Source organism: Pelodiscus sinensis, chromosome 6 (assembly GCF_052426305.1).
Source record: "Pelodiscus sinensis isolate ZL-2025 chromosome 6, ASM5242630v1, whole genome shotgun sequence".
Taxonomy (NCBI): Eukaryota; Metazoa; Chordata; order Testudines; family Trionychidae; genus Pelodiscus; species Pelodiscus sinensis.
In genome coordinates, this window is record NC_143057.1 from 42432854 (window position 1) to 42457609 (window position 24756).

The 24756-nt window shown below is 39.8% G+C and overlaps 1 protein-coding gene across 7 annotated transcripts in view; it reads right to left on the minus strand.

Annotated features, from left to right (window-relative positions):
- Positions 1 to 24756, minus strand: part of AGTPBP1 (ATP/GTP binding carboxypeptidase 1) — a 140908-nt gene that overhangs the window by 84647 nt on the left and 31505 nt on the right. For 5 of the 7 annotated variants that reach the window (XM_006135883.5, XM_006135884.5, XM_006135885.5 and 2 more), the window contains one exon: positions 8878 to 8949. In XM_006135883.5, the coding sequence (XP_006135945.1) occupies positions 8878 to 8909 (32 nt within the window). In that variant the 5' untranslated portion in view covers positions 8910 to 8949. Of the gene's footprint in view, positions 1 to 5576; positions 5878 to 8877; positions 8950 to 23347; positions 23686 to 24756 lie in introns of those variants that run through there. The other 2 variants (XM_025177847.3, XM_025177846.3) reach the window with 2 other exon arrangements.

The window sequence follows — 24756 nt, forward strand, 5'->3', positions numbered from 1 at the left end:
GATGTTTTAAAGTAAAGTGCATTTCCTAAAGGCTCTTTAATACAGATAACATAAATATAGTATTTAGTAAGTCTTAATTTTCTTAACAAGATTAGTTTGAATCTCCAACATAAATTCAACTCTTTCAGCTTCACAGAATTTAAATACTTAAGTTTTATAAGTTAATTTTACTATTCAGATTGCATTCATTGAGCCTTCATTTTTAGATTCACCTTACCACTTGACTAAGTTTTAAAAATGTCCATGAACATAATTAAAATGATTGCTATGTACTACTTTGATTTAAAGAACTGGCACAGCAAAGCACTTCATTACAGTTCAGCAATTGTAAATGACAATTTATTTTAATTGATGTACATTGAGTTCTAACTATTTGCAATAAAATTAAAGAATGACACCAGTTTTTCAAAGTGTCAATTTTATTTATGAAATAATGGATGAGCCATGGTTTTGCCCATATTATGCAGTTTGCCATAGGATTATTTTACCCTTAGATGTAAATATTAAAGCAAGAAGAAAAAAAAAAAGACAGCTGACAAGTGTTTTATTCCTGTGGAAACAATTTAATGTAACAGCAGCAGAGGAAACTCATTCCAGCTGACATCTAAACTATAGCTTCACAAGCATAACCTAAGTAACTTTTTAAAGAAGGATTGCTACATATTCATGTCCAATAGGACCTATCCTAAAACCAATAAAATACCTGAAAAATATCCTTGAGAAACTCAAGTTTACATTATAAAAATCTCATTGCTAAATATATGCATCTTTTTAAGCGCATGAGTAACAAGTGTGAACTTTTTTTGTAATCTGAATCTCCTTTCTGCCTCATTTGTTCATGTTTTCTTTATTTATGATAATTAGACTTATCAAATTTGATGAATAATTTTTTTATATATTTTTGTTTAACCATTTTTAGAATTACCAATTTAAGTTTCCATGGTTGTGCAAAATTATGGGCTTTAACCATCTAAAAATATTTAAATTTTCAAAGCTGCAGAAAATTAGCAGGGTTATACAATTTAAATGATAGCAGACAATCAAAAAAAGTTTTTTAACTGTTAGAACACAAACTGTCAACATCACATGCAAAAGAAATATATTAACCAAATATTCTTAAATCAAGTAAATAAAGTTTGAAGATGTATTCTTCCTACTTTTGCCTATCTGTAAATTTTGATCCCCAATGGATTTTTGAATTTGAGATTTACCAACATTTAATAAAAATGTAGTCCTTCCAAGCCTAATTATAACCCAATTAGTTCTTTCATTATCCAGGGCAGACTTGAACCCTGCTACTAAAACAGGAATGATAATATGCCATGATAACAGATAATCTTCACCCACCCCCCTTTCAACACCACCTCTAATCCCCATCCAAAATGAAGATCTAGTGTCATCTGTACGCACAGAGTTTGAAATCATCCAGGATGACCTCATGATTACAACAGAAACAGTGATATCCAACTGCTGACTCAATCACATCGTAATCTCCAAAGACAAACATCCTCAAATTTAGATCCAAAAGCATTAGGAATCCAGCAAGCCTGATTAGAAACTAGTATATATGGTAGCAGCTTGTACACTAAGAATTTTTAAGTTTCTCATGACACATTCTCTCACTTGAATGTAATTGTTGGGGTATAAGATATCTTACATTTAAAAAAAGGGGGCCAGTAATGCCACAACATCCAAGATCATCATTTGAGGGCGGTGGGGAAGGGGAGGGCTGTTCCCCCACTCCCAAAGTTTATACAAGAGATGTGACCACATGCAAAGCTCCTAACTGTATTAGCTACGTTTACATAGCAGGGCTAGAGATTAATTAAGACACGCAACGTCAGCTTTTGGTGCTGTCTACACAGCAGGAAGTAAAAAGGTAGAACACTCTTCCTTCGACTTTCCTTATTCCCTGTGAAATGAGGGTTACCATGAATTAGAGTAAGTCGCCTGCCAACTCGACATTATTTTGAAATAAAGGCTTGTAGTGGGTGCACACTATGTTATTTTGGAATAACGCCAGTGTAGATGTACCCTTAGTGTGGCATGCAAGTACTGCAAAAGGAGAGGTATCGCTGGGGCTGAGAGAATTCATATTTTGTAAGCAGTGTGATTAAAAGATGAAAGGACTAGTAATTTCCTATAAAACAGAAAGCCCTCTGCAGGGAGGCGGTATTGAAGAGAGAACACAGGATGGGAGAACAGTGTTCTCTGTAAACTTGAGATTCAAACGCTACCTCGCTGATTAGCAGAACGCCCAGAGCTGGCAGCATGCATTTCTACTGGTGATGTAGGTCTGCACATGCCTCAGTGCACGTAAGATTTATTCTGCCCATGAATGGATAAAAATTAGAGTGAACATTGCAGGAGACTCAGAAGAAATACAGCCATGACCTTTGAGACAAGATTATATTCAGAAAAGAGGGAGATTGAGGCATAGATGAAAAGGGGGCAAAACCTACAAAAGGCAGAGCAGTGGTATAAATATTTTCCCATTCTATCTGGTGTGCTTATATGATCCCATCACCATAGTATCTGAGCTCCTACAATGTAAGAACGATTACTCCTGGATAAGATGGTTCATATATTAAGTATGAGCATTTTTTTAATATCTGAAAACGAAGATGCTGATGGCAATAGAAGTTTTACTTAATTAATGACTAAAGCTTTGACCTTTGAACTTTCTCTTGAGACAAAATCTGCCCAGAGCTCCTGTGCCTGTTTATTTTCCAGAAGACTCTTAACATAACAGTGATAGAGTTGTATTTCACACAAGAGAATATTTAAAACCAAACACGAAGAAAATTCCAGGTTTTGAAGTTAAGGAAAAAAATGGAGACTTCTGAGGTATCTCGGGACTGGTGCAGGCAGGAAAGAAAAATAATTTGCCTTTAGAACAGAAGTAAAAGCAGTGTTGTCAACTCATGATTTTGTCATGAGTCTCATGATTGTTTTCCTTAAAGCCCCAACTCCTGGAGCCAACTGAAGGTGATTATTTCTGCCGTCATTCTTAAAGAAAAATGAAGTTTCTAGCCTTCATGGTTGTGGAGAAAGATCCAAAATGTGGCCTCAGTGCACCCTAAATGCACAAAAAGCAAAGGATAAAGAGAACAGCAAACCTATATTTTTACATTGGCTTTGAAATAAGGAGCCTCTCTCATGATTTTGGGGGAGATAGATACATGATTTTTGAACATTTGGGATTGGCAATACTGTGAAACTTTAAAGTGTTAGTTTCACTCCTGTTTAAGGTCAGTTATTATTGTAGCCCTCAGAGCCCCAGGCAGGTGCAGTATAAACTCACAGGACCTTGACCTTGCAGAATGTAAGTCACTTAACTTCTAGAAACTCCACGCTTAGTGAAGTGCACAGAAGTGATACAAAATCATTTAGATATTTCTACAGTTCTTTCATTTGTTGTATTCAAGAGTTGATAAAGAATATGCATTTAAATTTTAATCCTAACCAATGTCCCTTAACACAAGAGGCCAGAAAATAATATTGTTAGAGGTGCGTGGGCATAATATTTGTTTAATTCTCTCTTTTTAAAAAAACAAACAAACAGAAATTAGATACAGCACTCCTGTCACTTAGCTTTTAAGTTGTATGCAAAAAACCCTAAGTAGCCCATGAAACAATGATTAAAAGGTTCCCTCCCTGTCCCCTCTCTTCCCCCCCCCCCCCCAAAAGTCACAACCTAATCTGAAATGATGTCCTTAACAAAGCCTCTCCAACAATCCTGTCTTCTCTCATACAGGACAGAGAGCCCAGAAGGAAACAGTTGGAGTAACAACAGTCCTGCAGTTATCCTGATAGGTTTTACACCACATGAACACTGCAAGCACTATACCTGCAGGAGCAACCACAATCAAATCATGAAAAGCATTCAATTTATTGTAAACTTTTCTCACTCAACTCATTAAGAGTCTTGATTGGAATGATTTAGTTCAGGGGTGGGAAATCTAAGGCCCAATATCCTCTATTAAATAGGTAACTGAAAAACTGAATTCTGAAAATGAAGTTTGTGATAAACATCTGATGCTTTCTATTCTATCTGTTGTATATTTCATTTTGAGTATGATAGTTCAATCTTAGAAAGTTAACCGCTGTAGAGAAAAGCGAGTCAAGAGAGAAAAAAATTAGAACCAAGATTATACCCCCCGCCCCCAAAAAATAATCAGTAATAAGGATTAGAGTTTTGTTTTCAATCACCTATTCTCATTCAGTTTATAATTTTAAAGGTATAGTTCAACTCCATGAACCTCCTCCTTAGCCAGTTAACTAACACACACACACACACACACCGAACTAAGGAGAGTCCAATGTAGATTACTTATCTGCTATCTAAATCTAAGACTCCACAAGAACAGTTACAAACCCCTAAAATGTTGGTATATATATATATATACACACACACACACACACACACCTCAAACAGGAAAAAAGAGTCAACTGCAGGCTGTACATGATTCACACGTAGCTGCTTAAAGTAACCATGCAATAAATTATCTTTCCCCTACTTTCACACTTAGCACTAACTTTGTCTTAGACAATCTTGTCCTCGTAGGTTTACCTATAGTCAGAAAAATTACAAGAAGCTGAGAAGACAGACATGAGATACTGCCATTAGAAAGCTCCACAGGAAAGCACTGTTTGGAAGCCTCAAAACTCCTGGGAAAGCAAAAGATACTGCTCCTGTACCATGTCTGGGGGTCTCCAAACATCTGTCAATTTTCTCTCACTTTAGAATCCTTCTGATAACTAACAGGGAGTGGAAGGCACATTTTCCCCCTCTCTTACTACTGCTAGAAGGCTTTAGTGAGGGATAGTGTCCTAGACTAGACTACAGGGTTTTTTGTTTTTTTTTTTAAAGTGGCCTTTTTTCGAAAAAACTTCACCTGTGTCTAGACTACTGCTGCATTCTTTCAAAATTATATCAAAAGAATGCAGCAGGTTTTTTTTTACTGCGGAAAACCTCATTTTACAAGGAATAACGCCTTTTCTTGAAAATGCTCTTTCGAAAAAAGGCGTTACTGAATGTAAACAGGGCTTTTTCGAAAGAGAGCATCCAGACTGCCTGGGTGCTCTTTCAAAAAAGCGACTTGCTTTTTCGAAAGAAGTGGTTGGTTGCAGTCTAGACACTCTCTTTTGAAAGAGGCTTGTAGTCTATATGTACCCCTAGATACTAACTGTTGCAAAGCAGGGCTGCTATGTGCGGGGGGAGGGAGGAGGAGAAGAGTTATCTTTTTCCCCCTGCAGATAGTGCCACTGACTGACTGCGCTTCAGCTTATAGCTTTCCACACCCCACCAAGCTGCAGTTCAATGAAGTGGACTAACTGGTCATCCTCACCGATACCATTCCCTGTGGGATGTTTTACTGGCCAGTCTTGTCCATTTCACTCTGCAACAGCTTGGGAAAGCTTGCAGCTATAAAAGCCATAGAACTGTGTGAAGAGTCAAAGAGAGAACAAAGCATTGGTTCATATCTGGAAGGGAATCTCAGGAATAAACAGATTCTCTTTTCAAAGAAAGACTGAATACTATAGACATTTATGTTGTAGTTCTCCCCACTCACCAGGGAAAGGTCTCTCCTTGCCATTGGGAAGTGGATTTGTCAAGTCCTTCCCACTTTCCAAAAGGTCTAAGCATCTTCACTGTATTTCTGTAGGAATGGTGAGTTGACACATATCCATTACTCCTCCTGTAGAGAGCTTCTGCTACCCTGCAAGGTACGTGCAACCTACCCCTTCATCAGTTTCACTCAATGGCCTAATTCTAGAGCTTGACCAGAAAGATAATTGAATCCTTAGGCGTTACTATAGCAACCATTAGATGTCATCTTAGAATGGTGAGAGATACCCTATCCTACAGTGAATGAGAGAACTTCGCCACACTCTGCCTAGCAGCTAGGGGAGGGGCAGCCTGAACCAGGTGTCCTTCTCAGCCCAAAGGCAAACATAACCTGGTCCCAGAGAGCGCCCTCCGCCACAGTTGCTCCCCTAATCCAAAGTCAACCACCACCCAGCCCCGACCACCCCCTTCCCAAAGCACCCCCCACACCATGGTCAGAGTAGCCCAGATCCTCCCCCGCCACAGCTAGGGCAGCTTCAGACATCCTCCGGTGAGCCCCCTGGCCCTAAAGCCTCCCTGCTGTGGCTTGACTCCAAGCCCACTCACACCCAACCTCCGCCCCAGCCGATACCGCCCAGCCCAGAACTTCACCTACCTCCCCCCGAGAGATCCCTTGCACCCCAACCCTCTGTCCCAAGCCTGAGCCCCCTTCCCACACTCAGAATCCCTTGGCCCCACCTCCACCACATGAATTTTGTTATATGCACCAATACGAGGGTGATATGTAGCACGTCACCTCCATATTGGTGCAACATAATTCATTTTGCTCAATGGCGGGTAAAATTATAGGATTATGAACAGTGTTCCCTTTAATGACTGCAGCAGGCATGCAGCTCAATAATGCCAACTGTCTATGATATGCAAAGTATTTCACAGTTTACTCATCATTAGAGATAATCTGAACAAACTATTACAAAATAAAACAAATTGCTATTTTTGTCCACATCAGCTTAGTATTATCCTTCCATGCAAAAGGTCAACATATCCTGAGTTGAATACAATTACAATAGATACCTTTTTTATGGTACAATCATTGCTGAAAGATGGCTTGACTTTCACAAAAAAATTAATACTCCCTGGTTGGAATCCATGTTTATCTTTTGAAAGACTGGTCTTTAGGAATGTTCATTAACTGCCCAAGCAGGGACCATCACAAGCATTAGTCTCAAATGTTGACCTGTTCCCTAGCAGCAGTGGACAGCTACCCAAACTGGAAGTAACATATCCTCATTATAAACTTCAAATCCTTCCTGAGATTAAGAAATCCATGATAGCATATGCGATTTACTCTATTATAAAAAGCAATACTGTAGAAAAACACATTAAAAGGTAAAATATCCTGCATATTTTCTAGGGGTTGAAAGTTTTCCAGAATTTCTAGATGGTTTTGCTATTGCAGTGCATTCCAAACTGAACTATTACAAATGTAGTATTTTCTTCCATTCAGAAGACAATGCATGAATTCTCTAAATTAGTGTCATCATTATGAAACTGTTCCTTATACACAAGCTTTTCAAGAATTGGACACACACACCCCTCAACATTATGACTTTGATACCCTTGCCTTTATATTAGATTGGCAAGATTTTCAGAGCAGGAAATGCATATTTTGGTAAAGGAATGTGTAAGTTTGCATTTCTCATGATTTATAAAATTATATTTTATTCCTTTACATCAGCCAATCATAAGCACAAAATGTTCCCAACAAACTGCGATCTGAGAAAGGTTTTGCCAAAAAAGGATGGGGTGAATAGGTAGGGATTTTGTTTTTGAAGTGCTTGGAGAAAAGTTAATACGTTTAATTTTGGAGTATACTCAACTGCCTGCATATTTGGTTTCCCTGCTGCTACCCCTGTGCCCAGATACCTCTAGATAGGTGCTTGGTATAAACAAAAAACTAAACAAGTCAAAGCTATGATTTTGGCACTACTTAGGCTACCTTTCCACTACAACCTAAAGATGGTATTCCCCTACTCATATACACATTCATATTAGCCCTCAATGAGCTAGCACAAGTATAACTAGCAGTATAGCCTGGATCCAACAATAGCACCAGCAGAGACTAAGCTGTGCCAAGTACAAACCTGCCTGAAATCAGTAGGTATATACTATGCACACTCAGCTGTGTCTGAGGCTACCTGTGCTATTGCAGATAGACAGATATTTATACTCGCTTGATGATGATGCAAGTATACATAAATTAGAAGGGTAATCAGCCCCTTAGCTCAGAATATAGTAAATCACGAGCACATATCTGTATGTATACACGTATGGACCCACTGAAGTAAGTGCTTCTGTTCCTATCTATAATGTTATGCAGTGCTTTGAAGGACTGCTAGTGTGGATCTACACTGTGCCCATAGCTCAAAAGAAGCTACACAAACTGCTAGCTTATTTCGAGTGTGTTTCAAAATAGCTTATTTTGTTATTTGGCGCGGTCAGCACGGTACCAAAATTTGAAAGCGAGTGCTATTACAAAACGTCCCTTAATCCTCAAGGACTGAGTTTTACAGGGACGTTGGAACAGCACACCTATTACTTCAAAATAGCTTTCGAAATAACGGGCATGCTTTCAAGACATGGCATGTGCTCTTTGAGGATACCGAAAGTATCCTGAAATAGCACCGCAGTGTTGACGTACCCTACTCAAGACAAGTTTTGAGATGAAAGCCCAGAGATATGCTTAAATATCCACACGCAAGTAAAGAAAAGCTATTGCAAGCTCAGTTATACTACTGTTGAATTTCAATCAACAGGGTGTCCAAATGACTATTTCTGAATGTATGATTGGGATAACCATATGCACAAAGGTAAACAACTTCATGTGAATTTTTGCATATGACCTTGTTCTAAAATAGGTAGTCTTGGGGTAATTTATTACTACTTCTTTCAAAGAAATTAAATGTAATTTTGAAAGTGTTAATTTGTAAGGTAAGTCTCATCTAAATGGAGCACTAGTGAATATAGGAAGGCGTTAGCATCTATTATCTTTTATACTGTGCTGATGACTATGTAAAAGAAAAATAATTCTAAACCAATTACTGTTTAAAGGAGAATAATGTTAAAGCTATATTTGTGTGAAAAGGTTACAATAATGTATTACTACTGTTGCCTTATGGACCCATAATTTGTTTTGAATGTTTAGCTTTTTTTAAATTCAATACTTAAAATGTAAAGTTTATGATACATTACGTGGAAAAATAAATAGAATGATCATCAAGAACTCTATAAACTTCTGCATTTACCTTTTCTCAGATGTTGTTTTTACTTTGTTCATCTTGGAAAACTTAGTTCTTCAATTAACCATCTCATATAATCTGTAAGACATTTCAAAAAAAATTAAGACTTGTTAGCAATAGGTTGTTTTACTGTACAATTAAGTGCTTCCATCATACTCTCTGCACTCAAGTTTTAAAAACAAGTGATTTTCTAAAGTGTACTTGTTACTCTGAATGAAAAAAAAAGTAATTCTTGTTCCCAATTCAACATATAGGGCCTAAGAAAAGGAGCAAAATTAACATACTACTGAAAAAAAGCAAACACGCAGTGAAGTACTAAGTTACTGTTTAATCATACTAAATCTCAGGGAATACAGGCTTTTATATAATATTGGAAAAAAATCAGTAATCATCATAGCGCATGTATCGCTAACAACTTACACAACATTTCCAGAGAAGAAATCTACCCTCTTAAAAAAAGCTTCTCCTGGAGCCAAAACTCAATTTTTTCCCCAAATTTTATGTGTTTCTCATAGCATACCTACTTTTGTTGATGGCCACACCATGGTCTTAATTTTGAGACCAGAAACCTAGATGCACAGTCAGAAACAGAATTTTGGTCCTCTTCTTTAAGAAGGACCGAAAAAATATTTTCTACAGAAACCACAACATACTAATACTTAAAAGGATGGGAACATTTTAAGTACATAGTGTCCTCAGAGTGTCTAGGTATGTCTGCACTTGCACCCTCTTTCGAGAAAGGGATGCAAATAAAGACATTTGAAATTACAAATGAAGCCGGGATTTAAATATCCCGTGCTTCATTTGCATATTCACATGTCGTCGCTATTTCAAAATTGCTCTATTTCGAAATAACAAACGCTGTTAAGATGCGGTTATTTCAAGAGAAAACTCTTCTCTCAAAAATAACCCTTATTCCTCATACAATGAGGTTTACAGTTATTTCGAGAGAAAGGTTTTCTCTCAAAATAACCGCATCTTAAAAGCATCTGTTATTTCGAAATGGCGACATAACACGTATATGCAAATGAAGCGCAGGATATTTAAATCCCAGCTTCATTTGCAATTTCAAATGTCTTCATTTGCATCCCTCTCTCGAAAGAGAGTGCAAGTGTAGACATACCCTCCATCTTATATGGTGCCACTGTTTATGGTCCTTAGTTGCTCAATCATCGTGATTTTGTCAGATGGAATGTGAATGAGATTCCCTATAATACAAAGATTTCTGTGCAAGGCCATGAGTTATAAAGCACTGAAGTACAAGACAAACATTCAAGACTCACATACATTCAAGACTCAAACACACTTATCTGCTTACATTTTGTGGGTGAGAAATGAGGTACAGTACTAGCCCTCAAGTTTACAAGAACTTGTTATTACCATTGCCACTCAAGCATAACAGGCAATTAGTTTTGTTATGCAATTAGTTGCTGAAGAACAGGAGACGGGTATAAAGTAATCTTTAGCAGGCTTAGTTCAGCCTTTCTGTCCCCTGCCATATCAAAAATGCGTAGATCAAAATAAGATGCTTCAGAAGCAAGGAGAGTACTGCTGCTTCAGGAGCAAGGAGAGTACTAAAACCAGGAGAAGAAAGGGAGTCTCCCTTCTCCCTCCCCCCCAACACCCCCCCCCCCCCCCCCCACACACACACCCCACCCCCCACACACCCAGAAGCAGCTGTAAGTGTTGGGAAAGTTTACAAGATCAATATAAACAGTGAGGTATAAATAGCTCCCCTCCACTTTTCTGGGAAAGGAAATTCCTTCTGGTAACTGAGGAGGAGGAAGGGAGAACGGTTGGCACTACCAGCCTGTCTCTCTGGCTAACAGGTGCCTGGCTCATTTGTCCAATTAATGGTCAAATGTAGGATTTCTCTACTTGCTTAAAAAAAAAAGAAGAAGAAGAGGGGATTGCCTACAAGTACAACAACTGAGTCCACTACATTAAATAGCTTGTCTAATCTACACTGTTTGCATTATTCAAACCAGGACAGCGATCTAACTGAAAGGAGAGGACATGAGATTCTAGGAGGCTTAGACTTCAAGTGGCCAATCTGGCACTAAGCATGTTTTTGCTTGTGACATTGGCCAGCTGGCAGACAACTGACAGACAGCCTACTGGCATGGCATGCAGTATCCACATATTAACACACACTGAAGTGCTTTACAAGTGGAACCAGCTACAGAGCAAGACTAAGTAGAATCACAAGATCTCTATTTATTTCATTCTGAAGCCCACACAAAGCACTTCAGTACAGTGCAAGTGTCTGAACACTCCTGGCCAAGGAAACAAACACGGGAAATGAGGGAAGAAAAGAACAGGGCTATTAATGCTGGCAACCAAGGTAACTGGAGAATTACGTGTTAGTGGACTGATGAATTATCAAAATTTCTCTTTAGTGGCCTGCTAGACCACATAGTAAACCTGTAAACTCTTTTTAAACAAACAAACCAACCCTGAAGAAATCCTCTGATCCTACCTACTTGCCCCACACAAAAGATACTCCCCTACCACCGGCAGTCAGGGAGCATTCCCTACAGATGTCTTTAAATTGATGACATCTCTTTAAATCTAGTGAATTAAAATGAAAACTTTTAGTATCTGAAAATACTTCTGCCTCATTCCAACTCAGAACTGGTATGGTAGCTAAACATTTAAAAATAAGGTGTGTGGGGGAGGTTGCTTGGTAATATTTTTAATTATAAGGTTTCCAGTTGACATTTCATATAGTCCATACGCATGAAGTAATAATGCTCTGTGGGATCGGTTTATTAGTTAGAGAAAGAGCTCAACAACCAATGAATCAAACCTTCAATTGCACACAACTTATCTGGGATTATTTAAAAACATATCAAATGTTCTTTACACAAAAGTTGCAGTTTTATGTACATTTCAATATCTTAAGGGAGAAAGCCTTAATAAACTATGGTGTTTATACAGTCAAACTGCAAAAAAAAATTAACTTTTCATGCAAAGTGTAAGTCATTTAAATATAAAAACAGAATGCCTTTAAACTGCAACCCTGTCAATCCACAACAAATTTTATGTGTTTACAGCATGGGTCCCCAAACTGGGGAGCCTGATAAAATTCCAGGGGAGGCACGAGGCAACCTATTCCCTCCCCCAAGTTTTACTGCTATTTTTGTTTCTTGTCAGTTCCTTTCCCTCTCCTCCCCCCACCAACATTTTTGCTGCTATTTGGGGGAGGGGTGTGAGGGTTTCTCAAAAATCAAAAAGGGGGCATGCCGCCTAAAAGTTTGGGAACCACTGATTTACAGAATCAGTTTATTGTTATCTATTTATTCAGGCTCTTATATTGGTGTATAATTGTTATATATCAATCTGACATTAAGCCATGGCTATTTTTCCAATTCAACCAGAAACACCTGAGTTCAGGAAATTTAAAGCTATGGTTAAACTACATTTTTTTTAATGTGGGAGAGCATAAATAGCCTAAAATAATATATGTTAGGTTTATAAGTTCTCCAAGCACATGCACTCCTAACCAGCGTGCACAGAAAAAAGTTAAAATGGTTGCAAAAGTGCCACAGCCTGAAATGAGAAGAGTATATTAGAAAGGGAAGAAGTTATTTGTACTTTGGCTTATATGCATGATGTATTAATACCCTGCATTTACGTAACAGCTTCTATCTAAAGCTCTCAGCTGAAATTTATAAAGCATGTTAATTCAACCTCAAAGCACATCTGGTAAACATCTTCATCTTTGACCTTCCATTCCCTCACATGTGAAGCAGGAATAAGCAACTTCCCCCAAAAAGTAGCATTGGGAGGGGAGAAATGCAAGTCCCATAACTAGACAATGTTTCTATTGGCCATGAATTAGTTTTCTTCCTGAACAATAATGCAAAATTCCTCTGTTGTACAGCTCTTAAAACTTGAATCCATTTTTAAGACACCTATTTGTTGTAAGTGAGAAAGAGTTCTAAATAGCAGTTCTGTTCAAATAGTTAACAACCAACTGGAGAGAGAGATGTGGATGTGTCCTACCAGTGTCAAGGCTCAGTCCTTGCACTCTTCCCTGCTTGCTTACATGCTTTCTAACAATGACAAATGAGGGGTGGAGATGAAAAAAAAAAATCTAGTAGATTTAAATGATTTTTAAATATTCAACCTGAGCTAACGCGCACCAAGAATCTGTCATCAAATTGTATGATTATTTTATGATCTCATCAAAGGGCAGAGGTAAAGTTGTTTGGGTACCTCAAATGTGCATTTCTTACTTTAAGAATCTGAGTCTGTTTGGATTCTTATGTGTAACCTTAACTTTAAATTCCCTAGGTTTGTACAGCTTGGTTTAAAGATAAAGAAACAAAAAAACGAAGATGTTATTTAACACAAGTTAGTGACATTTTCTACCTTAATATGAACAGGTTATTGGTGATGTATTACTTGAAACTACACAGTATTTTTTGTTGTCTTCTTCTAATGCCTGTTAAAAGTGCATTCTTCTATTGTAAAATTAGTGCCTCTCGGACAGCTACCATAAAAGAACAAGCTATCGCAACTGTATCAAGCTTGAGATGTTGAAATCTACAGTGAAAGAAAGATAATAGTCCAGCAACTGGGGAAAATTACTCTAACATAATAACAGTTTTACCATGAAGTGGAGCATGCCAAATGAACAGCGCATCTGGGTCTGTGTGATAAGCAGCCAGTTTCAGTATCTGACTCCAGAGCTTGTTTGTTACACCACAGCCACATTTTTATTTTCACCTGCCAAATGACCCCATCACACCACGAGTCCTGAATTTCCCCAAAACTATCTGCCCCGATGTGTACAGTCCTCTGCACTGATGTGTACAGTAATCTCCTAGATCATTCCGAAAAATAAGGTTTGTTTGTTCCTTTAAGATACAATATCTTGCCAAATTAACTGGAAACTCCAATTCCAAACACAGCACTGGCTTGGTTTAGATTAAAATACAAGTATTAACAGTACACAAGGTAAGTGACATCAGCCAAAAAATAAAGACAGGTGGAGATAAAGGCAAGCAAATAACAACTTGCATTTACAAATCTGATACGTAATCTAGCAAGATAGTGTCTCCAGGTAAGATTACTTGACTAATTACACTTGGTCCAGCATAGCTGACTCTCAATCAAGACCACAACTTGTACATGTGAAAGGTTATCCTTGTCATCGCAAAGATTCACTGCCCCCTCTTTATAATCTGTAAACCTTTGACAAGCATCTCTTCAACTTAATTGAACCTGCTTCAAGAAACGAGATTCCAGCCCCCCAAGAGTTATGCCCTTACCACCACCCTTCATCAGCTTGTTGGTTTTGTTTAATTTTTATGCAGTCAGAGACAAATGAAGCTCTATTTCATGAGCAGGCTGGCTAAACAAGCACAATTCTTTAGTATTCACACATGACTCCACCCAACCAACTTGTAAGCTTTGACAGGTCTGTTTACCGCATTTGTAATTTCACTGACCCATATCATTCCACTCCCAGGGTGGATTAAAAAACAAACAAACACTGATTTTTTTTAAAAAAAAGAATGGATTGTTTATTATTTGAATTATACTAAATTTCATTTAAAAATAATAGTTGCAATTAAATACCACAAGCATGCTACATCTTCACTTACAGTTTCATAAAAATGAATTAATGGTTCTAGTCTGTCCAACCTAACAGCTCAGCTCTTGCTTCTTGAATGTTTTAGGCTTTTGATTTGTTTCTCAGCAGACTAAAAAGTAATGTGCCAAGACAGGCTTCCTGCCTCTCCTGGCACTGCAGACCATGCTATTCCCCAGAAGCAGCCAGCAACAGGTTCCCAGCTAATGGGGTTATGTCTAGGCTACAGCTTCTTTCAGAAGAAGCTTTTTTTCAGAAGACATCTTCCGAAAAAACTTCTTCCAAAAGAGAGCGACCACACTGCAAAAGTGCATTAAAAAAACAAAACAAAACAAAAACAAAACAACCCTGGTTTTTTTTTGAAAGAGCATCCAGACTGAATGGACGCTCTCTTGCATGTAAGCTGAGATTGCTATGGATGGAATGGCCACGAAGGCACCTGTGCTTTTTCCTCTTATTGCAAAAGAACTCCCTCTTTCTCCGTCCTCACATGCCTTTTCGTGAAAAAGCTTTTTGCAAAAAGGGTTCTCTCACTTAGAATGAGGATTACCAATGCTGGAAAAACCCCCTCTGTTATTTTGATTTTCTTGTGGAAGAATGCAACTGCAGTGTGGACGCGCCTCAAGTTTTGTCGGAAAAATGGCCGTTTTTCCAACAAAATTCTGTAGGGTAGACATACCTTGGGAGTGAGGAGCTAGTGCTTAGGGCAGAGGCAGTGCATGGAGCCCTTTGTGCTCTCTCCTCTCTTCCCCTATAAGCCAGGCCTGCTGCCAGCTGCTTCTGGGGCACAGCATAGTCTGCAATGCCAGGACAGGCAGGTAGCCTGAGTTAGCACTCCCCACTGGTCACCTGATCATCATGCAGCAATGAGACCCAGTGCCTGACATTCCACAACCCAGTACTGGATCACGACTCATAGTATGAAAACCACCATCTTAGTAATCCTCATGGTTTAATTAAGCCAGTGGTTCTCAAACTGCTGTCTGTGGCTCACTAAAGGTCTGCAGCTGCTTTACCAATGGGCTGCAAATTGAGGCTCAGCATCCCTGCCCTCCCCACCAGCAGGGAGCTTGTACTGGCACTCCAGCCCTGCACCACCACCCCCCCCAAGACTGGAGCGCCAGATTCCCACTCAGGGAGGGGGGAGCCCGAAGCCTCACCACCATATCCCACTTGCAGGGTAACAAGCGGCTCCATGCACTGCTGGGGGAACAGCAGCACATGGACATGCTGCCTGGAGTCTTTTCCCACTGCTCCTGTCCACCAGAATCCTGGCTCCGGGGAGTGGTGGTAGGTATGAAGCCTAGTAAGTGCCCACCCCCTGCTGAGATCCTGCACTCCCAGCCTGCTCCTGCACCCTCCCTCCTGGCCAGACACTGCACCCTCACCCCCTCCTGCATCCAAACCTTCTGGCCAGACCCTTACTCACAGCACTCTACTTCCCCCCAACACCCTCCATCCTTACCTCCTCCTCCTCCACTCCATCCGTATCCCACTTCCTGGCAGCCCCCTCGCACATACAGAATGCCTCACCTAAGAGCCTGGCAGGGGCTCACAAGCTAGTAACCTCAGGATTCTAGAATCTGGCATGTGGGAAGCCCTGAACCTTAGTCCTTCATGCCCTCACTATCCCCTCCCTATGGGACTGGAGCACCAGGGGAGTGAGATGTCTCAGTCGGAGATTTTTGGAAGACTTTTTGGCTTCTGACTTATGTGGTCCCCCAACTGATTTCTATGGATCAGCACCCCCCCCCATCCCCCCCCCAAAAAAAAAGTTCTCCACCCCGCCATAAAGAAAGACAATATTGAAACCTTTTGTTTTGGACATAAAATATTTTACTTTATTTAAAACAAAGTTTGGTATGCATGATAAAGTTGAAGTTCTTCATCTGTGCAATTATTCTGATTGTAATTAATATTTCCTTTCATATGCACCCTCTTACATTATAGCTCCAATAGCCTAATACGAGTAATTTAATTTAGAGATAAGCAGAGGCATTTTGTCAACATGAGTGTTTGGCGGGTGGTCCACAGAAGGGTGGGCCCCAGGCCAAAAAGTTTAAGAAAAATTGAATTAGGCTTTAATTAGGTTTAGAATCTATCACTCAGGTATACAATACAGAAAGCAACAGCAAGAGCCAACTAGAGTTGCCACGAGTGTCATTGTCTTATTTTATATTACATAATACATGCTTCTTAATTTAGAATATTATGGCCAGACTGTAAGGATGATGCCATTAAGCTATTCTCTATTTTACTTCAATATAATTCAGATTTTTCCAGGGAAACCCCATTCTATACTTGTTTTTTCAAACAAACGCCAGTTTGTTCAATGGGGCTTACTGCAAAATTAAGTGCACTCTAAGCAGAGTCAGACTTTTTGGTAACTTGATTTAAATAAATTTTTGGTGATTTAAATAGGATTATTTAAATCAATTCACCCTGTCTCCTCTATTTGTAGTCAAGACCTTGACAGGCTTGTTTCTATTTTGTTCAAATATAGTTTTTAAAACAGAGGATTTCCATAACTCCACATGCAGCATTGTCTCACACACACACACACACACACACACACACACTCAATTATACTAGCCAGTGTTTTATTCGTTTTGAAATACCACCTCACAAGGTGTAGTTTGTACAAATATCATTGCAGTAGTGCATAGGATGTGAATATTGCATGGCTAATCCTACACATCTTCACTCCCAATTTGTAAGAAGTTTATTAGAGCTTTAGGTAAGTGATCATTTGATCAGAATAAAATGTCCTTTTTAGTTGTAAATATTAGAGGAGTACCCAGAAGTTAGGTCCCACTGTAACACAGAAGAGACTTTCCATCCTGAAGGGTTATATAATCTCACGCAGGGGTGGAAAACCTAAGGCCCACAGGTCAAATGTGGCCACTGGCTTACTGGATCTGGCCCCCAAAGCTTGGACCCCCACCCCTCAGCATTTGGGAGCCCATGCTGATTCTCTAGCCTCCTTGCCATCCCCCCCTTGGGGCTGAAGCACACAAAAATCTACTAGCCTGGGTCCCCTAGGCTCTGGTATGTGAGGGAAATGCAAGAGTGTATCTGCTTCTCAGTCGGGGGGACGTTAGTGAGAGTTGGGAGGGGTTCAGGTGTAGCCCCCAGCTGATTTTTGTGGGTCAGCTAACTTCCCCCCCCCCCCAAAAAAAAAAGATTCCCCAGCCCTGATCAAATGAATATTTTTAAATCTTTAAGTTACTTCATTAACATTTGGTGGACTAGTTCCATATTAAGGCAGTACAAGTGAATCATCTCTAGGGGAGGGAGATGTTTTTCAAAGGCAGTGTTTCCCAAATGGTGCTCCGCGGAACCCTAGCGTTCCACAAAGTGAAAGTAAAGGTTCCGCGAAAACCCAAATGCTCCCCCCCTGCCCTTAAAGAGACGGAAAGGAGCCTGGTGCGCAAAGACGCTGGTTCCTTCTCTGGCTCCCCACTGCCCTTTCAGACACCTCCCATCCCCCCGCTGCAGCTCTGCTTTTACCACTTTACTTAGCAGCAGCAGCAGCAGCTGCTTGTCCCGCTTCTCGCCGATCAACCCAAGATTCATCCCTCGCTCCTGCTCTGCTTTTTCCAAGGGTCCTAGTAGGTACTGCTAGATCCCTTGGTAAAAGGAGAGCGGCAGCAGGGGATGGGAGAGAGGAATCTTACGTTGATCGGAGAGAAGCAGGACAAGCAGCTGTTGCTGCTTCTAGGTCTGGTGGTAAAAGCAGAGCAGCAGCAGGGAACAGGGGAGAGGAATCTTGCGTTGGTCCGGGAGATGTGGGACCAGCAGCTGTTGCTACTGCTAGGTCCCTTGGTAAAGGCAGAGTGTGTGGGTGTGGAATACTATCAGTGAGTGAAACACCGCAAATCCTACTCACTGTGAAGGATCAGAAATCCCCATACACACTGTAAGGACACGTGGCTCCTGTGTTTGACTAAGAATTCAAGCGAATATCAAAATTCCCAACGGATCGTTGGTTAAAAGAAGGAACTTTAAAGAAAAAAAGTAAGTACTCCAAACTCTCATATTTTTACTGAAACCAGCAAGGAAAATACTGAGGCAGTTCAAGTTAATTATGAAAAAATTACAGCCGACTAATAAGAAACACAAGTATTGTGAGGACTATTTGTCATTTGGATTCACAAGCAACGGAAATGAAGATGCTCCAGGTGCCCAGTGTGTACTGTGCAACAAAATATTATCTAATAGTTTAGTACCTGCTAAATTGTGAAGACATTTTGAAACAAATCATCCAGAATACAAAGATAAAGACACTTTTTTTTTAAAGTAGAAACTTGAATCGCTTCAAAAAAGTAAACTCTTCATGTCAAAAATTGCCAAATCTGATAAAACGCAACAGAGGCATCTTATAAAGTTAGTATATCGTATATCGTCAGAGAAGCACACGCTATTGGGGAATCACTCATAAAGCCATATGTAAAAGATATCGTAGTGTGTATGTTGGATCATGAGTCTTGTCAAAAAGTTGAGGCTGTGCCACTATCAAACAATACTGTCACATCGTATTCACGATCTTGCTGCTGACATTGAGAAGCAGCTGAAAAATAAGCTCCATTTATATGATGCATATGCATTACAATTAGATGAGTCTACGGACGTTGCAGGTCTTGCAGTTTTGCTTGTATTTGTCCATTATGATTTTAATAGTTCTATTGAAGACGACTTACTTTTATGTGAATTTTTGCAAACCAATATGACTGGTGAGAATATATTCAATTGTATCGATAACTTTATGAAAACATCAAATAAGCAGGGAAAAATGTGTTGATGTGTGCAGTGATGATGCCAAAGCAACGGTAGGAACAGTGGCTGGCGCTGTAACACGAATAATAATTTAAAAAAAAATGTAGCACCAAACTGCACCAGTAGTCATTGCATTCTCCACAGACACGCTCTGGTAGTTAAGAATATTTGTCCCTCTCTTAAAAATGTGTTGGACGAAGCAGTACAGATTATTAATGATATAAAAACCTCGACCATTACAATCATGTGTGAAGATATGGGTAGTCAGCACACATGTCTGCTTCTACATACAGAAGTCAGGTGGCTATCGCGAGACAAAGTGCTAGTTAGATTATTTGAGTTGCGTCATGAGCTCGCCGCATATTTGATGGATCACAAATTCCAACTGTATGACCGTTTAACAAACTTTCTGTGGTTATCGAGAGTTGCATATCTTGCAGACATCTTTACAAAACTAAATGAAGTAAATCTGTCGCTGCAAGGAATGAATGTAAATATTTTTAATGCAAAAGATAAAATTTTGTCAGTGTCATGGAAGCTACAAAATAAATTGGATTGTTTACCAACCCTGAATGATTTCCTTGAAGAAAATTAATGCAAACTTGATGAAGATATTCGCAGCAACATCGCAGATCATCTCCGCGATTTATACACAAACATCAGTAAGTATTTTCCAACCATTAGTGACAACAATAACTGGATTTTAAATCCATTAACAGAAAAGCCAGTCAGTTTTTCTACACAAGATTATGAAAACCTAATTGAAATCACTTCAGATGTCCAATACATACAAAAATTTAAAGAAATTTCTCGGATTACATTTTGGGGTGACTTATGTCAAAGTCAAGAATATTCATCTGTATCAAGATGTGCAGTTCGTCAGCTGTTACAAGTATGTGCTGGCGAAGGGTGTCAAACTGGGTTCTCGAACTACTCAGCAACGAAAATGAAATACAGAAATCGACTGAATGCTGCGCCAGATATGCGAATCCATCTTTCTAGTATTAAACTAAATATAAAAAGAATTTGCCAAGAAAAGAAAAACCACTCTTCGCAGTGAAAACTGTGAATATAATTAATATTATTTGATAGCTTTTTTTTGTACATATTTAATATGATTTTTGTTTTAAAATATGTTGAATTAAAATGAATGGTGATCTCATGACCATATTTAGCATCTTATTAAAACTGACTACTAATTGTGGTGTACTGGAAGCCCACTCCCCAGTTTGTGTGTTTGGGTAGTGGTGTTTTTTTGTTTGTTTTTTTTTGTTCGACACGACAAACTTATTCCCTGGTTGTAGGGGTTCCTTGAAATTTCTCTCAGTTTATAAGGGTTCTGTGGTTAAAAGAAAAAAAAATTGGGACACACTGTTCTAAGGGACTGATTCATTTTTCAGAGGTCATTTTTACAATACAGCTATACAAAAGCCTAGAAGTGCTAGCCTAGGGAAATTTTCTATTTTCCATTGTAAATAAGACTGAACTTTAAGTTGGCTACACTGCTTCACTTACTAACAGCCATGACATTCCAAAGTGTTCCAGGGAGATTCCAATTTTGATATTGTCGAGAGATCTCTGTCCAAGTTACAGATTCAAAAGCCTACTTTCTTTATGCAGTCCAAGTTACATTTTAGTGATCCAAAATATGCTCAATTCTTCTTAAGCAGTTATTAAACTTGTAGGACTCAGTGGTATTTCAAGTGATCTTTACATTGTACCTAACGCTATTACATCTTATTTTACAAAATAGTTATAATTAGTATTTTAAGTAGCTACATCATTTCGCCTATGTCCAAACTAGTTCCTAACGTCTTTGATACCAATACTACTGCTATTAAATAAGAGTCAGCCTGTATTTACTGATTTATTTTTTTTTAAGGAAGTAAAAGGCAGACAACTGCAGAATTAAAGATATACAATGTATGGGATCAGTTATATCCCTCTAAAGCAGTTTTAAAAGTACACTAAAACATTTGTGAGTGTTCCAATTAGGGATGTGAAAGACTAGTTGACTATCCGATACACTAGTCGAACAGTCACTTCCCCACACCTTGCTGCCTCTATTAGTACCTTATCTTATAAGAAGCTGGAGAATCTATTTTCAGTGCCACGATAAAAATTAAGTATAAGCTCTTGAAGCTAGAAAATCTTCTGAGAGGGTATTTTTACGTGGACTATTGTCTTGTGTCGTCCTATTTGTTTTTTTTTCTTATATTTATTATAGAAAATTTTTGAGCTGCTCACATTTCAGTAAAAATCTGGTTTCTGTCAAGGCTAACATTAACTTGCTGTTTATACAGAGGCATTTAAAAAAGAGCTTATACAAAGCTTCATGAAGGTCTGATGCAGTCAAGATGCATGAAATAGTTAGCCAACATCAGATGACAAGAATGCTCATGGTGAGCAGTATTAAATTTTTGCTTTTAGTATGGTATATTTTACACAAAAAAAGCCTAATCATCACTCTGAAGTTAACAAGTTTTAGCATATGCAATCCATATTAGACCTGTCTATGTCAGAATTTCCAGTGATAGTGTTAAATTAATTACAATGTTAATTGGAAGTATTATCTAGGTAATAATGATCTTCCTTTCCCCATTCCCAATTTTTTTTTTAATTAAAATTGTAATTTGGCTAATAATTTCTGTTTTAAGCCTGCCAATCAAACCATAATCAAAGGAAAACTTGATCCTCAAAAACTATTAAGAGATTTAACTTCAAATAAAAGTGTTTATAATGGGAACCCCCAAACTATTTTTGGCAATAAACATTGTAAAAGAATTAAAACAATTTCAGAAAAGGCAGTTGTAGATGAGACAGGCAAACATGGAACTTCAAGATAACATATGGGGTGGGACTCATAAGGAGACCTTATGTGGACCGTTAATATCTGTAATATTTATGCACGTTGCCACCAGGCAAAATTCACAACCCCATGTTAGGTCCCAAAGCTCACAATACAATGCGCAAGAAGTGTTAGGTCTCTCAACAAAGGGGGATTCACAAATACTAGCATTTTGAGTGGGGAGTCACAAACTGGCTAGTATGAAATGTTAAGAAGAGATGTGTGGCTGAGTCCCATCCCTCAATGTGAGTTAGGCGTGGTCTATACTACATACTTTGATCAATGTAAGGCAGTTTGTGTCAACCTTATTACAACATTGTACATGCTACAATCTTGTCCTGCTGATTTAAGTGCCCTATTACAGTGATTCCCAACCTTTTTTTATACGACAGACCAGCAAACCCATTTACAAGCCTTTGGTGGACTGGTAACATTTGCAGAATGAATATGCAAATACATGTGCTTGGCCACCAAAAGCCCCAGCCCCCAGAGGTGCTACAAACAGCCGGCTTCAGCTCTAGCAGTTTCCACATGGCAGGAGGCTGCCGTAGCTGAAGCCAGCTGTTTGCAGCAGTTCTGGGGGCTGTGGTGACCCCCCCCCAGCCCCATCAGCCACCAGTACCAGCCCTAACCCCTACAGCCCCCCACGCCTCCACTGACCCAAGAGTTCAACTTCCAGTGCCAGCCATTGACCCCAGAGTTCAACTTCCACAGTGCCAGCCCCCTGCCCCTTAAAGCCCCCCACCATCAGACCCTCCAGTGTCAGCCTCCTGTTTCCAGAGCCACACTGCATCCAACCCCCTCCAGAGCCTCTCCCCCACAGTGTTCACTACTAGTCCTACCCACCAGAGCCTGCCCCAGCCCCCCCCCCCACCTAGCCCTGCGCTGCCTCCCAGCCGCTAGCTAGGTGCTGCTGCCTAGGTCGCGACTGCTCTAAGGCTGCAGTGCAAAACTCCGCGCGGCCCTCCCACTGCATAGCGAACTGCTCTTCTGGGTCCAGGAGAAGACCCCACCCCTGCTTGGCACTGGTTGGTGGAGAGGTGGGGCAGGACACACCTCTTCAAGTAGCCATGGTGGGAGGGGAAGCACTGGGCTGTGTACCCTAGCCGTAGTCCCCAAACCTGTCATGGCCCAGCAGCCTGGTGGTTGGGAACCACTGTCCAACATAATTCCATCTCCATAAGAGATGTAGCACTTATGTGAGCACAGTTAGAGCAACACGGTTCTGATATAGATACTGCATTACTTACATCTGCTGTTGACTCAAATTTGAATCCACATTTTCCAAACCCTGGGTGACTGGGAAAAGAATAGGGATGTTAAAAAGCAGGTAATGGTAAATGAGTAACGAGGCATGAAATAGGAAAACCTTAAACAATGAATAGTCTTGCAGCATCTTCAAGACTGGCAAAACATGTACATGGTATCATGAGCTGTTATCGGCACAACCCCCTTCAGATTAAACTTTCATGGGTCGCACCCATGAAAGCTCATTTTTATTAGTCTGTTTGTTTTTTTAAGTTTCTCCAGTTACAGACTAATACAGCCACCCCTCTGAAACTAGGGATGTAATAATGTAGTTGGTTAAACAATTAACTGATCGATTAATTCTGCTGGCACCTTTCCTCCCCCAGCAGCACTGCCAAGTAAGTTTTTTAGCAGGCTGGCCAGCAGCCTGGCTCAGTCCCAGTTTGCACCAGGTCTCAGAAGCTACCCCCGCTGAAGCTCTGCAAGGAAAGTACTTTAGGAGCCAGCAGCCAAGGAGCAGGGGTTGCTCTAGGAACCCAGCACAAACTGGGACTGAGTGCTTGTAGCGCTAACCCCTATCGATTAACCATGTAATCAACAACATTTTGTAACCAATTACACACTTAACATCCCTATGAATAACTGCTGAAAGACTCAGCAGTTCCATGACTACATGCCCCTGCAGAAGCAAGTGGCTCCCCAGAGAGCCGTGAGCACCAGAAGCTGGCTTTTAAGCCAGCTCCTGCCTGCCAGCCCGGCTTCTAGGGAGCCAGCTTCCACAGCACACTGCTGCCTATGATTTTTTTAAAGGAGGGAAGAGGATTCACTCAAACTTAAGGGCAAGAACAGTATCTAGTTCCCTTTCTCTGCTGTGTCGGATTGCATTTCTCTGGTCAGCCAACATTCAATGGCATGATGGTAGATTTCACAGTCCCAGCAAGTAGAAGGAAGCAAGGCACTTGCTCCTCCTGTTCATGCTGCTACGATGGTGAAGTTTGCTTCACGCTCTTCTGTCTGCAAAGGTCACTTTTTGGTGTATTGACTCAGCATTTGCAGGCTTCCAAGTGACCCCCAGAAAAGCAATACTGAGAAACTAGCAACCTATTCCCATTAATATTACCAAACCAAGACAATTCCAAATTAACTTTTTTAAAAGCTTTAGTTAAGTGTAGGTAGTTTGTACTCGTTGAACTTCAGATTGTACACCACAGTACTGCCCACTACAGATATTCAAAAATGTATAATTCTGAAGGTTAAAAATGAGGTTGTTTTCACTTTTTGTTTCTGAGCCTTAAGCTTGGCATTTTCAGGCTCTTTTCTGCCACAAGGAGGCTAGATTTTGGGTTTGTTTTTTTAAATGGTTGGTGAGATTTTTATAGAACCACAATTCCATGAGTGAGGGCTTTCAGAA